Here is an 18188-nt window from a genome sequence, read left to right on the forward strand (position 1 = left end):
GGTACTGGCATAAAGACAGACATATAGACCAGTATAACAGAATAGAGAACTTAGAAATAAACCCAAGATTATATGGTCAACTGATCTTCAACAAGGATGCCAAGAATAGTCAATGAGGAAAGAGCAGTCTGTTCAGCAAAGTGTGCTGGGAGAACTGGATATCCATAGGCAAAGTAATAAAATTGGACCCATATCTAACATCATACACAAAAATCAACTCCAAATGGAGTGAACACCATAAGATGTGCAATTGTAAGTCTGGAAGAAAACATAGGAAGAAACTTCATGACATTGGTCTTGGCAGTGATTTAATGGTTATGACACCTAAAGCACAGGCAACCAAAACAAAAGTAAGCAAGTGGGAATACATCAAGCTAAAAATCTTCCTCATAGCAAAGGGAACCATCAACGAAATGAAAATACAACCTAAAAAATGGGAGAAAATATTGCAAACCGTATATCTGATAAAGGGTTAACCTATAAAAAATATAAGGAAACTCCTACAGCTCAATAACCAAAAAATAATAATAATAATTAATAAGCTGATTAAAAAGTGAGCCAAGTACTTATATAGATATTTTTCAAAAAAGACCTATAAATGACCAGCAGGCATATGAAAAAAATTTCACCTTTGCTAATCATCAAGAAAATGCAAATCCAGACACCTGTCAGGATGGCTGTTAACAAAAAAGCAAAAGACAACAAGTATTGAAGAAGGTGTGGAGAAATGTGAACCCTTGCATAATTGGTGGGAATACAAACAGTGCAGTCACTATGGAAAACAGCATAAAGTTTTCTCAAAACATTAAAAATAGAACTATCAAATGATCCAGCAATCCCACTTCTGGATATTTATCCAAAATAACTGAAAACAGGATCTTGAAGATATCTCATGTTCTTTTTATCACTATTCCTAATAACCAAGATGTGGAAACAACCTAGATGTCTATCAACAGATGGAAGGTTAAATAAAATGTGGTAAAACACATATAATCTTTAAAAAGAAAAGATATTCTGCTATATGCAACAATATGGATAAGCACTGAAGATATTATGGTAAGCGAAATAAAGAAGTCACAGAGAAATAAATACTGCATAAAATTCTACTTAAATGAAGTATCTAAAATAGTCAAATTCATAGATTCAAAAAGTGGAATTGTGGTTGCCTGGGGCTAGGGGAAAATGGAGTTGCTAATCAATGGGCATGTAAGTTACACAAGATGCATAAGTTCTAGAGATCAGTTGTGCAACAATTGTACTTAGAATCAACAATAATGTATTGTATACTTAAAAGTTAAAGAGGGTAGGTCTCATGGTAAGAGTTCTTACTACAATAAAACAAAATAGAAAAGAAAAGAAAACATTTGGTGAGGAACAGAGATACAAGAATATAGTGCTATTTGCTGTGGAATAGAATTTAGGCAGGTTTGCCTTGGACCCATCAAAAAGTGGTCCATTACTGAAATGGGCCCTCTTAAGAAATGATATTATCTCCATAATGAATGTTCCCCAAGGCTCCCACTCTCGGATTTTTTTGTGAGTGGGTCTTTTTTTTTTTTTTTTAGTTTTGAAATGTATGATTTACTTATTTTTTTAAAGTTTATTTTTGAGAGAGAGAGAGCACGAGTGAGTGAAGGGCAGAGAGAGAGGGAAAGAGAGAGAATCCTACACAGGCTACACGGAGCCTGAGGCAGGGCTCAAGCTCACCCTGAAGTGGGGCTAGAACTCACCTGGTGTGGGACTCAAACTCACAGCCCGTGAGATCATGACCTGGGCTCAAGTCAGATGCTTAACTGACTGAGCTACCCAGCCACCCCAATGAGCAGATCTTTAATATAATCATGGTTTCCTTGAAAGAATCAACAAAATAGTTATACCAGATTCTGCTTCTCTGGCCAGATCTGGTAGGCTGGATGTGTTCTTATGTAAAAGCAGCATGGTAAACGATCATTCATGGAAAAAAAAAAAAAAATCATGAATCACATAGGACTATAGTGTGAAGAGAGGCTCTTCTGGAAATGGGTTTTGGATAATATTGGTTGGTAAGTATTACATATAATCAATTCTATGATACATTTTTTAAAAATACTTTAACATCTTTGACTTTGGGATTAATCTTAAAACTAATAGCTAGTAATAGTTTAATTGGCAATGAGTTTTCTTAGTGATATATAAAACAATGAATATAGATAGGCTAGGAAAGGAAAATGGAAATATGCTAAGTTGACTTGCAGATTTCTGATCTTTCGATGATTCCCATGGGCCCACAGGGAACTATGGCAAATGCTCCCTCCATCTACTTCAGAGGGTAGGTGAGAAAAAACATTGGGCAGAGTGACAAACATCATAATCAAATAGTGCCATGGGCACACATTTGTTTAAAATTCCTGCAGATACTTACCTGGGCTCAAATTCATTGTCCTTTACAACACACTCTTTCTTCTCAGGCACACTGGTCCAGGTCCTGGGATCAGCTAAATCCACCAGAGCTTTGGCATTTAGCAACCCAAATCCAAATCGACTATTCACCATCAGGCCTGCTCCATTCTTTTTCCATCCAGGGTTATTGGCCAGTGGGTCATACTCAGAGGTCCAGACAACCAAGTGCTGCATGTCTCGCCATGTAAGATTTGGACTGGAGGGGAAATGACCCAAAATATTTTTCAGGGACAAAAAATGATGTATCCTTGAAAAAGTAAAACAAGTATCTTCTTGTTTTACTTGTAAGCAAAGTAAGTAAAGTTTTACTTGTTTTACTTGTATCTTCTTGTTTTACTTGTAAGTAAAACAAGTAAAAAAAGTAAAAACAAGCATCTTCTATTTATAGATAATGAAGTCCTTTTTGCAACTATACTTTTATTGTTGTATTTCTTTTGGTGTATCTTTTCATTTGGAATTTAAAATACAGTACTGAAAGTTTCTCTCCATACCATATAAATTAAGCTCCTATTATAAGTAAAATTTGGGTTTCAATATTGTAGAAATATGTAATTTTGTCCCCGATTTTTACTGGAACAAAAATTTTAAATGACAAAACTTCCTTTGTGTCTCTGTTTTCTGCTGTCTATTCACAGCCTTGGCACTTTCCACATTATGCACTCACAGATGAGGCTTTGACTTCCTTCTTAGGAAGACTCAGATTTTAAAGACATAGCTTGGCTCCATAGTCTTAAATATCTTGCCTCTTTTCTTTATATATCAATGTTAAGAATACACTTATCTTGATGAGCACTGAGTCGTATGTGGGTTTGTTGATTCACTATATTTTACACCTGGAACTCATCTAACACTGTATGTTAACTACACTGGAATTAAAATTTAAAACAAATTGTCAAACTCTTAGCTACTTAACATTACTCTTGCAAGACACTATGCTGAATACTGTGGAGATATCAAAGGAGGTGATTCTTATCTTTAAGAAGTACACAATCCAGCAAAAGAAGTAAGCTTTTCTATAACTGTAATGTACCTGTTGAATACTTTATTCATGGCATCATGTGTTATAGGAATTTAGAGAAGGAAGAGCTCTGGGGATGGGAAGATCTAGGAAAGCTTTGCTAGGAGGAAATATTTTATCTGAACTTTGAAGTTTGGGTAGAATGTCAAGAAGTGAAGAGATAGAAAAGGGATGAGGCAACAGAACAAAACCTACAAGGGTGAAAATATAGGATGTGACCAGAATACAGTGAGGTGTTGGTTTTCTAGAACAGGGAAGAGGTGATAGGGTACTGAGCTGGATGGTGAGGACCTTGGATGCCAGGAAAAGGAGCTTATGCTTTATCCGTTGGGCAACCAGGAATCAAGGATTTTTGAGCAAGGAAACGGCATAATTAGAAGTCTTGATAAGATTAATTTATCAGCAATATAAAGATACATCAGAGATACTTGGGATTTTTGGATCTATTATAATAAAGATGTAGCCTTCCCAGATCTTTCTTTTTAAAATTTCAATTCTCCTCACATGCTCCTGAACTCCTTTATCCTTCTTCCCCCCCCCCCACCTTTAATAGTACTCTTCTAACATACTGCGTAATTCATTTGTTTTGTATATTTTAATGTCTGTCTCCCCTGCTATAGCTATGTAGGAAGGGTTGACATTTTTATCTATCTAGTTCTCTGATGTATACCATTCAGAAGAATGCCAGGCACAGGTGATATGCTGAGTTAAAAATTTGTTGGTTGGATGACTGAATGTGCCTAAGTATTAAGTAGCCCTAATAATTTTTAAACTTGTGGCATTTTGTCATTAGATTCTTTTAGGATCGGAAGCTTTTCCTTAGCTTTGAGACCTGCATTGTTTCTATCAAGCCAATCAAGCATTATTTAATAAATAAATACCCAAGAGTTTTGTCCTCAAGTTTTATATCTTAGCACTAGGTTGTGAAACAACCATCAGGGGAATCTGGCTTAATTTGCTATCTTTTTCCTCAGAGCCCAAAATGTACTGGTTAAACAGTCCCCTGGTGACAAGAAAGAGGCAACACACATCCTTAAACACTGAAGAGTCTGGTTCTTGGTTAAAATTCCACATGTGATTTTCAGGTTTTTTAGAGGCATGACAAAGGCTCTACCTGGCAGGCTTTATGGAGAAACTTCCCTCCCCACACCAGCCTAGATGTGGTCTCTAAAAGGAGTTGCCATCAAGGACTCAGGCCCCTACCTGGTTAGGTATATTTACTTTACCACCCCTTTTGCCTTCATTCCTAGGTCTTCTTATCTGAGGCCAAGGGTAGAGGTCTTCTTCAGACCTCTGGACTCTACCCAAGGCCTCCTTATGGGGAGAAAGGAGGACACCTTAAGATACTTCTGCCCATTCTGACTCAGTACCCAGTACCATACTCTCAGCCTTCATTCCTGCCCCATCCCCACCCCAGTCAATAAAACTAGCAGGGCCTTATGTTTGGGCTCCCTCAACAGTGACATGACTCCCCATGTCTGTGCTACTTTACCTGCCATTCAACTGGCACACTTTTCCATGGAGGAAAATGGAATAGGAGGAGGAGTTAGCATTTTTTTCAGATTTTAGACTCTTGTTTAAAACATTGTAGTAAGCAGTTAAAGGCTTAACTCTTTCATTTTGTATTTATTGCTTTAATCTGTTATTCTGACACCCAGCAGCTTAGTTCTCTCTCTCATTTCAGCTCCTGACAAACATAACACCTAACTCTAGTGAGTGACTGATGGAGTGCTTAGAAAGACTCCAGTTCATTGATTCTTATGGGCCCCAGACTGCTTGCATCATAGTTACCTGTTATACTTGTGAATAGTGAAAATTCCTGAATTCCACCTAAACCTATTGAATCAAAATATCTGAGGGTAGGACATGATTTTGATATTTATATTTCAAAAAACTGTCTAGTTAATTCTATGTCATAGCTAAAATAATAGGAACTGGAAGAAAGCATACAAGCGTATAACCAATTAAGACAATTGAAAGTCTTTTCAAATCATGGGGTTGGAATAGGGAGTAATAGAAAGCACATCAAACCATATTTTATACCAAAAAGACCTGTGCTGTCTCAAGCAAGTCACCTCATTTCCCTGAGCCTGAGGTGACTCATCTGTAAGATGAGAGGGTTGAGTATGATAATCTCCAGAATTCTTTCCTATTCATACCTCCTATCTGCCCAGTATCATAAATACCTTATTTAGGTAGTGTTTCCAAGTTGGCCAGCCCACACTAAGGAATATTAATTGACTAATTAACTAATAAAAATTAATTATCTTAGCAGAAATGGCTATTTTCTCGGTATAGGAACCAATTCCGTTCTATTAAGCATTTTATTGAAATTCTTGCTTCCTTCCAGTTTTTTTTAAGCTTATATATTTATTTTGAAACAGAGAAACAGATAAACCAGGGGAGGGGCAGAGAGAGAGAGGGAGAGAATCCCAAACAGGCTCTGCATTGTCAGTGCAGAGCCAGACTCAGGGCTTGATCTCACAAACCATGAGATCATGACCTGAGCTGATATCAGAGTTGGATGCCCAACTGACTGAGCCATCCAAGCACCTCCTTCCAGTTTTTGAAAGGAAGTTTTAGGTAAAAGCTTCTAACCTTTGTTGTCAGTGGGAAACACATCAATTTCTCATTTGGACCATCAGTGCAAGCAGGTGTGTATATGGAGGTTGGGGTGAGGAAGTTTACTAAGGAGATATAAGGCAGGGTTATGAAACCAAACATAAAGCATAGACTTTCTGTAGCAGGTAATTTATTTTCTATTTAGGTGCAGGCTTTATTTTTAAAAAATTTTTAACCTAATCTTTGCAAAAGATTCAGGGGAACTTCACTGTCATGCAGTTAGGAAAATTAAGCTTGTTTTCCTAAAGGGTTATTCTCCATTTATGTGATCGCATTTCATAAATGAAAAGAAACTGCTAACAATAGTGCATCTCATTCCTGACAGCCTTCCTTTGTTAATTAGTGCTCAACAGCATCCACAATAATTAAATTTTTAAAAACTGCATTAGGTTGCTAATCAAGGATATGTTTATAGAAAATAAGGAATATGGAATTAAACATTGAAATTAAGCATTGCTTCTAATTAGTGTAGGTAAAGTAATCTAGAGACAAAATTCTAAAGTGAAAAATCTTACAGGCTACCTGGTTCAGCCTCTAATCACATGTAAGCAAACCTAGATATTAAAGATTTTCTAACCTGGACACTTTCCAACATTTCACAACCCACTGAGTCAAGGATTTCTTTGATGTGTTTTAACCAAAAGTTCCATTGCAGCATCGAAATCGAATCCTATTTCCCTTTCTCTAGCCTTTAATGAAAACAGATTAGTTCATCTGGATGTTTAATACCTCCAGAGGTATAAAAGGAGTCAGTATTTTACTTCAGAATTTTTGTTCTTTATTAAAAATTATTCTGATTCCTCTGCTCTCTCCTCAGAATAACTGAAGCTATGCCAATTAAGTACCCTATTGAGCATCTTTACAACCATACCTAGATGAGATTGTAGGAAAATGCAATTGTAAAGTAACTCTTTACAGAAGTTGTTTCTTGAAATTTAGTTAAGGTACTCCCAGCACTAAAACTAGCTGGGATCCTTGTTAAAAATGGGGATTCCCAGGCCAAATACCAGATATTTTTGAATCTGAGCACTGGCATTAGGACTTGGGAATCTGCCTATTAAATAAATCCCAAAGGATTATGCTGCTGTTCAAGAAACACTCTTCTAGGAAAGAAAAACATTCCTCTACACATATTTGAGCCAATACCTATTCTTTCTCCTCCGTTCTCCTCTTCCCATTCCCTGGCATTCCAGCTATGTCATGTTTAATGTTTAATGTAGTATAATAGGTAATCCTCTTGTGGCAAGGAGTCTTTTATGATAAACTCACAAGCACATGAGTTATGACAGTCCTTTATCAGCATCAATCTTCTTAACACCTCTTTCTTTGAGGGTCTGATGGACTGCCATGCAACATTTCCTCTCCCTTGCAGGCCTGTGGGAGGCAGTGTAATATGTAGTAGCAGATAGCACAGGCTTTGTGGTCAGACAGATCTGATTTTGAATCTGCTTTTGGGATCTTGGTTACATTTCTCAACCTCTCTAAGCCTCAAGTTCTTCTTTTATAAAATGCAAGTAATAATTTCTTTTTCAGAAGGCTGTTGTAAGGGCTAGAATTAGTATTGTATACAAAGAGGTTAGCACAGTGTCCAGCTCATAGTAAGAACCTGACAAATACTGAAGGTTATTATTCTTGATAAATTTAGCCCACAGTTGTTCTCCATAGTTGATCCTTGAGGAGTGACCCTTGGTTAAATGATTTATCCCAATCTTGATTGTCTAGAGGCACTTTTAGAAATTCTGCCATTCAACAAAAACAGACACATAGACTAATGGAATAGAATAGAAACCCCAGAACTAGAGCCACAAAAGTATGGCCAACTAATCTTTGACAAAGCAGGAAAGAATATCCAATGGACAAAAGACAGTCTCTTTAACAAATGGTGCTGGGAGAACTGGACAGCAACATGCAGAAGGATGAGACTAGACCACTTTCTCACACCATTCACAAAAACAAACTCAAAATGGATAAAGGACCTGAATGTGAGACAGGAAACCATCAAAACCCTAGAGGAGGAAGCAGGGAAAGACCTCTCTGACCTCAGCCGCAGCAATTTCTTACTTGACACAACTTCCAAGTCAAGGGAATTAAAAGCAAAAATGAACTATTGGGACCTCATGAAGATAAAAAGCTTCTGCACAGCAAAGGAAACAACCAACAAAACTAAAAGGCAACCAATGGAATGGGAAAAGATATTTGCAAATGACATACCAGTCAAAGGGCTAGTATCCAAAATCTATAAAGAGCTCAACAAACTCCACACCCGAGAAACAAATAATCCAGTGAAGAAATGGGCAGAAAACATGAATAGAAACTTCTCTAAAGAAGACATCCAGATGGCCAACAGGCACACGAAAAGATGCTCAATGTCACTTCTCATCAGGGAAATACAAATCAAAACCACACTCAGATACTACATCATGCCAGTCAGAGTGGCCAAAATGAACAAATCAGGAGACTATAGATGCTGGAGAGGATGTGGAGAAATGGGAACCCTCTTGCACTGTTGGTGGGAATGCAAACTGGTGCAGCTGCTCTGGAAAACAGTGTGGAGGTTCCTCAAAAAGTAAAAATAGACATACCCTATAACCCAGCAGTAGCACTGGTAGGAATTTACCCAAGGGATACGGGAGTACTGATGCATAGGGGCACTTGTACCCCAATGTTCATAGCAGCACTCTCAACAATAGCTAAATTATGGAAAGAGCCTAAATGTCCATCAACTGACGAATGGATAAAGAAATTGTGGTTTATATATACAATGGAATACTACGTGGCAATGAGAAAGAATGAAATATGGCTTTTTGTAGCAACATGGATGGAACTGGAGAGTGTTATGCTAAGTGAAAGAAGTCATACAGAGAAGGACAGATTCCATATGTTTTCACTCCTATGTGGATCCTGAGAAACTTAGCGGAAGGCCATGGGGGAGGGGAAGGAAAAAAAATGGTTAGAGAGGGAGGGAGCCAAAACATAAGAGACTCCTAAAAACTGAGAACAAACTGAAGGTTTATGGGGGGTGGGAGGGGTGGGTGGGTGATGGGTATTGAGGAGGGCACCTGTTGGGATGCGCACTGGGTGTTGTATGGAAACCAATTTGACAATAAATTTCATATTTAAAAAAAGAAATTCTGCCATTCAGAGTTTCTGAAATAATCATCTTGGTGTAGACAATTGAATAGAGTTCAGAAACCTGTCTATTTGAGAACAGATGTCTCACTAATTTCCATGTACTTTGTCAGGATGTATATAAAATGTAAGCTAGAGTATGTCTATCTTATTGACAACTGAATCAAAATGAAAGGAATTAAATTCTTATTATATGCACCATGGATTCCTAGTATCTCTTATATTATGAACGGTGTGAGAAGCTCATGGAACCCACAAACCATTCCTTCAGGAAAGTGCCATACACATACTTATAAGCAATTCTGCATCTAGTTTCAATGAAGTTCATGAACTGCTGGTAACTTATTTATGTTATTTCATAGCAACCCATGAAGCTCCTGCTTTAAAAAATATTCTATTAAAAATTAACTGAAGTTAATGAGGCTAGATCATTCTTAGATCATTTTCTTCTTGCACAGAAAAAAGTTTGAAATTTTAGAAATCAGAGGTTATAATTTTAATTTTCAGTTCTTACATGAAATTAATATTACATCTGTTCATTGAGATAGGTGTTTCTACTATACTGGTCACTAGACAAGGATGGGTTAGGTCTGGATACTTCTATTTACATGCATCTGATAAGTGTTGGGTAGAAAAGACTTAAAATTTTAAGGATAATTTTTTTACAGCTTCCTGGAACTAACAGCTTATATTCTCAAATCACAACTATCATCAGCCTATTTCACCATCTGTGTGAAACAGCTTGCTTTCATTTGACCTTATTTTCTTCGACTCTGGATGTTCCACCACCAACTTCAGTAATTCGTGTTGGATGACACCTTCAATTTTCAAAAAGGAAGAAATTTGGAAAAAAAAAAAAAAAGATCTGATCTAACCCTTCCCTTTTAGAGATAGTAAATTGAGCCCTCAACTGGAGATTAACTTGCCTGAGGTAGGGATATGCCTAGAACTTGAAGCCATGTGTTCCTTGAACTTTTGAGTGCTTAGATTATTTTTCCTTGAATTTGGGTTGAATCTGCTGATGCGAGTCTGACCTTGTGTTCATAGACTCTGCCTTCTGTCCATTCCTCTCCTGTTACAAGTGAACTCAGATTCTCAATGCAGCTCTTCTGCTGGGCCCCAGAGCTTCAAGTTTCCCTGTTTCTGACTGAGCCCCTGGATTTTCTCTTCCCTTACCAGACATCTTCCCAGTCTCTCCAACTAGGTAAATTCTTGTGCAAAACTTCCTAGGCCTGTCTTGCTTAGCCACTGTGGCCATCTCATTGCTGAGATACCACGACGAAACCACAACTTCACAGGTGGCCCCAGGGCTCCTGGATCTACGTTGGACTTTCCAGAACAAATACTTAGCAACTTCAGAGTTTTTCCAGCCATGGCACAGGCCAAGGTGTTCTATTTTTCTGCTATTATGAACCTCGTCTACTGAATATGATGTGAGGGGAATGCTTTGTTCTTTCTCTAGAGAATACAGATGTTCTTCTATGATAACCGTCTTATTAGGAAGGATAACAGTAACTTGCAAATTTAACCACCTCCTCTATCATGCAACCAGAGCACCTGACTTGATATTGAAAGTTTTCTTGCCACCAGAAAGCAGAAACAAGGACAGATAAAAAGCTGTAGATACACAGTGTGCAACAGTTAGATTTTTTCCTTTGTATTAAGAGTTGTACTATTGGGTAACCAATATGAGGAAAAAAATAATGCCAAATCCTTTTTTAACATCATACAGTAAAATTCCAGGGGAATTTAGAATTTAGATATGGCAAAGGAATCATAATAAAAGACATATAAATAAATGTTAATCTAATTTGAGATCGTAAATATTTTTCTGAGCATGAAAGCAAAGGAAAAAGTCTTAAAGATACTGACAAATATAGGTGTATATATACTCATTTCATTGCAATAAAAATTACATATAAGTAAAATTAAAAGGTAAATGTCAAGCTAACCAAGCATTAATAGCTTTTCTAAACTAAGGTCATAAAACAAAATCAAGGTCATAAACAAGCAATCACAGGTGATAAATGGCCAAAGAATATAAGATATTGAGCTTCATCACTAGTGAAATAAAAGCATATAAAGTTGAGATACCATTTTGCCCTATTAAAATAGCAAACATTTTAAAAGATAATAAAAGTAACTTTGGTAAGGAAACTTGCACTTGGACACAGTATTGACGGTAATGTAAAATGATATGGTCTTTCTAGATAGTAACTTGTCAGTATGTAGCCAAATCATTAAAACATGCATGCCCTTTGACCCAGAAATTCCAATCAGGGGTGTTTATCCTGAGGAAATTATCAGAGATAACAACCAATATTTATGGACCACAGTGTGTATCTAAACATGATTAGATGACTTTAATATAATTCGCATTTATATAATGGGATACTACAAACAGATAATTCTGTTTTTAATTTTCATGTTTCCTGATATGTTAGATCAGCTCTAGGATTGGTTTATATAATCTGAAAAAAGAGGGATGTTTTATAAGCTTATTGTTCCTAATACTGCCCACAGGAAATTATCTGGACAAAGTCTTTCCTGGTGGGAACAAACAGAAGTGAGAAGGCCTTGCAGCTAAGTGGAAGAAAAATTGGGAGGAAAGCATGAATTTTTAAAGGTCAAAGAACATTGATTTAGCCATGAGAAAGTGCTCTTAATATATTATAGGGTAGATTTTAAAAATTACAAAATTACGTGTATACTAAGTTCCCAATTTTGTAAGTGTGTGTGTGTGTTAAATCTACATGGAGATGTTAACAAGAAGAGGACTTATATTTTAATAGTTTTCTAAGTTTCCTATTGTAAGCATAATTGAGAAAGCAATATATGTTATTAAAAAGAAGGAGAGGCAATAAAGGTGATTAGAAGTTTTCTGGGCCTTACTTGGCTTCCAGCGCCAGAGCGAAGATGCCAGCAGCCAGGGGTGCTGAGGCTGAGGTGCCCGTGTGGGTCTCTGTGCAGTCATTGTGCAGGTCGGCACTGGTCTGGGTGGCATCCGGAAGGGAAGAAATGCAGGAGAGCATGTGAGGAGTGTTCTCCATCCCTGGGGGTTAACCATACCTAAGGCTGCATCTGCTACGATCAGGAAACTCAGCTGATTCGATTCCCTACTTCCTCTGTTAAACCATAGGCGGATGTTTGCCATCTGCTGATATTTTAGTTCACTCTCCTCTATATACAACTTGTGTATAATTCTGGCATCAAGATGCCTTTTCTGGGGATGAAGTACTCCCACTATGAATATTTTCTGAGATTCCCAAACGAAATACTGTCTGTAAAGAAGGGACAGTTTCAAAATCACTGTGAATCATGCTGGCCCATTAATCATCAGGTCCATTGTGTTTAGTCTGGCATATTTAGAAATTCTGCTTCATGCAAAATTCCCACTTGCCTTCAGATTGACATCTGACTGTCTCTTCAGCACGAGGATGTAGAGCCATTCTGATTTTGGCCACTTGAACTACTTGCACAAATTTGCTTAGTATGTATGTAGTGTGCACTCACTGTTGATATCATCTGATGGCCATGAGTTAGTGTCCATATTTGCACTATGATGAAAATGGTGTTTTTCAAATAAATGAAAGGTGTGTCAGACTCTGATATGGTTACAAATTGTAAAACTGCTATTCAGTAGATGTGTCCCATGGGCACATGTTTTCCCCATGTGGTTTCCCCATCTGTAGAATGAGGTTGACATTTCCTGACTCATATTCTGAGGATGAAATGAGATCCTGTCTGTGAAAGCATTCTTACACAATATTACTGCACGTAAGGAATTACCCAGGCTAATTTTATCTTAATGAAGAGGTTGCCAAGACTGAAGGGAAGAAACCAGAAAGACTTCCAATCAGTCTGCCTTAAGGACCATAGCATTGCTGGTTGAGCAAGTAGTTGGGCCAAAGGATTACTAACAAGACACCCACCCAGGCTCCTGCACTATCGTTTTTAGCTAGAGATTTCAATGTGTGGGAGGGAGGTGTAAAAAAATAATTTGTTCTATTATCACCTCCTTTGGCTTCCCACTTTGAGTTGCTGAATTTCTCAAGTTATGGTGGCTCTGCTCCTTAGAGGGCTGCGGAAGCAAGGTTGTCCTTTTTCCCTATTGACGCAAGTAAGCCCCCAGAGATGACTGTGCTGAGGAAAAGGTTTGCGTAAGACAAAGGCTATGTTATTGCAACCATCTCAAATAGAATCCACCAGCTGTCTCTCCTATGGCTGATTTACCTAAGGAGAGAACTTTACAAAGATGGAAACTCTTCCTCCTACTTCACAGCATAATAGCTCAGATGAGGGACAGTCTATGAAATGGTGACTGAAATGTGTAACAGGCCACTTTCTGATAAGCAACTTTAGATACCCCTAGGGACAACAATAGGTACTCTGAATATAAGTGGGATACATGTCTGCTATGCCTCTTTCAAAGGCTATAAAATATACCTGTCATAAAGATTTTCTGGGTAGAATATCACCATCTATTATTTGAGTAATTGAATATAAGGGCATGAGAGGGAGGCCAATGTTTCAAGTTGAGGCTAGAGGTTTACTGTGTAAACTAGAGTAAGTTGCAGAAGCAGGCAGAGTTCCAGAATAGTGATCCTGTATGGAAAAGAGAACTAGCAATTTTTTTGAGACACCATTAATATGAATCTTACACACATTCTAGTGTCTAATTATTATGGGGTTCACCTACAATCTAATTGAATCATGACCTATTATTTCATAGAGATTAGAATTTAGATACTTTAGCTAGATGGTTCTTTCTGTATCAGGAGTTAAATTTGGGACCATACAGTTTAAAATTAAAAGTACTTCCCTTTGTTTGCAAAGCCCCCGAATGGCCCTTCATCACTGTGCCCTTGAAGGGAAATCCAATAATTGCCCTTGGCAGTCTGACTCATGGAAGTGAAGCCACAGCCAAGTGTGGGCTGGAGATGCTCTCTGAGCATATAACCTTCCTGAGCTGTTTATTCAGATGCTGAGAAGTTCATCTCGGGGGAAATTTAGACCGTTATTTTCCTGCAGGTTATCCATTCATAGGAAACATAGCTATTGTATGTTCTGTATTTTTATCATCTGCTAAAGGGCATGTTAGACCATATCCCTGCTATTAAAGGATCAATAAGTACAAGGGCGGTGAAGCCCCTACAACCCTGTAATCTCCTTTAAGGCTGTTCTCAGGGAGGCATCACACAAGCAGAATAGATATTTTGATTCTTGGCTGTATGTAATGACAACTTAGTGGCTTCCCAGGGCTGGGTTTAAAGATGACAGAGAGGCAACATCATCTTGGCAGAGGCATCATTATCCTTGAGAGAGAAAACTCCCCAATAGATGCCAGCCTTTCAGGTGAGCAAAGTGTGAATCTCCCCAGCTGAGTCATCAAGCTTAAGCCAAGCAATTTTACCAAAGGTACTGACCAAAGGATCTTGTCGAATGCAAGCCCTGCTCCCCTACCTAAGCAGAGGAGTTAGACAAAAGCAACATACGATTCGCTGGTCGGTGTAATCGCCACTGCTGTATGAGGTGGCCAGGGTGGAGGAGCACTTCTCAGCATACCAGGGAGACAGGCCTTGCTGGGAGGCGCTGCTGATGGAGATGGTGTAGATGCTGTCTGTGTAGCCATCACAATCACAGTTATCTCCCTGACGTCCCCCGTTCCCAGAAGCCCAGACGAAGATGGAGCCCTTTCCTTGTCTTCCCTAAAAGAAAAGCCAGACTATATCACATCTATCATCTGTTGGGATCACTGTCACATCCCCATAAAATCCCCAACAAATACATGCATGAAGTTCCCAGAGACATTTATTTGGAGTCTGTTTCAATGCCAGGTGCTCCAGCATCCGTGCTGGAAATCTCACAAGACTTCATATTACAAGCCACTGGCCTATGGCTCTGCTATTCCTCCTTCATCTGGGCCCTCTCTGGGATGAGTCAGTGAGTGCTTTTCTCTCTTTCTTTCTTTCTTTCTTTCTTTCTTTCTTTCTTTCTTTCTTTTCCTTATTGTAAGGATTCACAATCTGGCCTTTAGCACTCGCTTGTATTCTCTCACTCTTTCCTTGGCTTATGTTGCTGCGTTTGAATCTTTGAACTTCCTCTCTTTCTGCTTAAATCTTCTGGCTGACTGATAGAATGACAAAATCAGACATTATTCAGATCTGTTTTGCAGCTGCATTAAAAGGGACTCTTCAGTTGAATGAAACTCGTCAAGGCTACTCTTTCTATGACTTCTCAATTTGTGCTCTCCAAAGTTTCTACTTTTGTTTTATCCTGTGCAGAACAAGGCCTTAGAATCCTGGTAAGAATGCGGTAAATGGAGCAACACAATCAAGGCACAAGTATGTACCAGGCACATACAAAAGAGGAAGTAGCATGTAGCTATATTTAAGGATATGTCCCTAGAGATTTGAAAGAAGTCTGGGTAGTAGTTTACCTAGTGTAAAAATCTAAAAGCAGCAGAAAAGTGAGAAAGGACATATCCATAGTATTTTTTAAGTAAATACTCTAAGAGTAATGAATCTCTATTGAATGTCAGACCCAATTAGGGAAAACTTCCCTAACCCTTAAGTTCCATCCCTCTGAAGAATGATTTGGCTCTCTAAATGCTTTTCAAATTATAAGCAACAATAAGAAATTCAAAGCCATTTCTTTTGATATAATCTAAGTGTTCTTCCCTTTCCTTCATATCCAAGTGGCCAGGTTTCATTTCAGGTAGATCTATATTAAGTATCTCACCTGCTTAACACCAAATTCAAAAGCCTTCTGGGCTAGTCGGCCAGGCCCTTCCACAGTTTTCCCATCATCATTAGGGCCCCAACTGGCACTGTAAATATCCACATGTCCGGGATTGAATCCAATTGAACTGGCTTCAATAGCGTCAGTCACAATGCCATCCAGCATTCTTATGCCTAAACAGAAAGTCAAACAAAAAACACATAAGTGGATGTCAGCATGAACATGTAGAATGGCATAGTGGCCTTAATATTCATTTTATAAAAGACTTGCAAAAGAGTTAAAAAGAAGGTAACCACTGCATGTCTCAGGTGCCCATGACCAGGCTACTATGAGCACAGAAGGAAGATACAAGTCACAGCGTCCATAAACTTTGTTATCTTCCCTTTGGAAATAACTATATGCACTAAGCAGTGGCCATGATTGTTATTGATTACAAAATACCTCCCCTCCCTTCACTACCTCAATAACCTGAAAATGACAGGATAGCTTTCAGAAGGAGCCAACAAACAGCCCTACCTTGACATGTCTGTTCATGACTATACCACAAATAACTGTTGCCCATCCTGTGCTGTATGAAGGATTTTGTATGGAACACTGTGCAGCTTGAAAAGATCTACCCACAATAGGAAACTAACAAATAGGGAAAGAACTCTTGTTTCTAAGCACTGATTAAAAATAACCCAGAGGCCATTCTTTTATATGTTTGCTAAGAAATATTCTCAAGGAACATGCTTCCTTTTCTTCTAAATAATCTCAAGGATGAAATCATTGCCATGGATTTTGCTCCTAAGGGGGAATCATTTTTCATCAGGAGAAGGCAGATATGGTAGTTCTTTGTGCTTTCTAACAGGCTGTCATGCATTATCAGACGCATGTATTCAAGAGCCAGGAAGGCAAAAGCAATTGAGACAAATATGAGCAGATACCTGGTCATTCCTGGCTTCAGGCTGATAATGTAGTTAACTGCACAGCCTTAGATTTGTACCCTATTATTCACTATGGAGCATAGGTAAAAGAATATGTAATTAACATAATTAGCTAAAGTCACATTGATTAAAACAAAGTTATTTGAAAATTTATTTTGGAAAAAGAAAAATCCCAGCTGTACTTACTAGCTTTGTGATCTTGTGCAAGCCACTCAACCTCTTGTGCCTCAGTTTGTTTTTTTTTTTCAGTTTTAAAATGGGAATGATAACAGATAGCAGCTTACATGCATTGAGGATGTACTATACGCAGCTAACATTCTACAGGCCTTGAACATATGGACTCTCTTCTATCCTTTTGACAACCATTTAAGGTAGATGCTATAATTTTCCCAATTTTATAGGTGGACTGTAAGAGAGGCACAATGGCTTGCTCAGGATCATACAACTTGATATTGGGGAGCTGAGACCTGAATCCCAGAAATTTGGCACCTAAAATCAACCTGTTAACTAACAGAATACACAACCTACAATGTATTATAGGATCAGTGATGGACATACAGTAAGTCCCTAATAAATGAAAAGTATTATTAAAAAATGCATTTGGGACTAGATCACCAAAGGGTGGAATAATGAAAAAAAATCTCAGTAGACTTGCAATCGGAAGTCGTGTTTTGGTTCCACACTGCCACAAATAGCTGTTACCTTGAGAAACTTGTTTCTGATTACTCCTCAATAAAATGAAGGGATCAGAAAATTCTCTCACAAACTATAGCTAGATAGTACATCATCTTAAAAAATGAATTCTTTCTCTAAGTGATTACCTAATTTGTGCCCCTGTCTTCATTTTCTTTAAATTAACATGGCACTTAAAAAGGAAAAAAAAAATCCCACGGCATTTTGACTATGCTAGTATCAAAGAAATCAGGAATGACGCAGAGTTTAATAGTATTTTGTATTAGTGATTCATTATCCATGCCAGGATGTGTATTTATTTGATTTCTAAACAGGAAATCATAATCAAATTCAAGACATCCTTAGGTCGAGTTTAAAGCAGTTTTACTATCATTGGCATGTTCTACAGTTGATCTTTTTTTTTATAGCAGTTTTAGAAAACAAACTAAACTCAAAGTTTGTAGCCTGTGAAAGACCAAGGTAAGGACAGTGAGAAGAGGAGAGAGAATGTGAGCCAGTGTAGGTCTACTGTCCACCCTACTTCACAGGGATATGGATCTCACCAATGAGTTCTCTTGCCTTCTCACTGGGTTCAACCAACAGGCAGGAGAATGGGGGGTGGGAGGAGAATGGGTGACTCA

The 18188-nt window shown here is 38.1% G+C and overlaps 1 protein-coding gene across 1 annotated transcript in view; it reads right to left on the bottom strand.

Moving 5' to 3' along the window:
• PCSK1 (proprotein convertase subtilisin/kexin type 1) overlaps window positions 1-18188 on the bottom strand; it is a 40930-nt gene that overhangs the window by 6268 nt on the left and 16474 nt on the right. Inside the window, exons 7-10 of the mRNA XM_007078900.3 lie at window positions 15950-16122; window positions 14704-14916; window positions 12101-12201; window positions 2402-2635 (exon numbers count right to left, since the gene is read on the bottom strand). Of these exons, the coding sequence (XP_007078962.2) occupies window positions 2402-2635; window positions 12101-12201; window positions 14704-14916; window positions 15950-16122 (721 nt within the window). The remainder of the gene's footprint in view (window positions 1-2401; window positions 2636-12100; window positions 12202-14703; window positions 14917-15949; window positions 16123-18188) is intronic.

This window comes from Panthera tigris, chromosome A1 (genome assembly GCF_018350195.1).
Source record: "Panthera tigris isolate Pti1 chromosome A1, P.tigris_Pti1_mat1.1, whole genome shotgun sequence".
Classification (NCBI taxonomy): domain Eukaryota; kingdom Metazoa; phylum Chordata; class Mammalia; order Carnivora; family Felidae; genus Panthera; species Panthera tigris.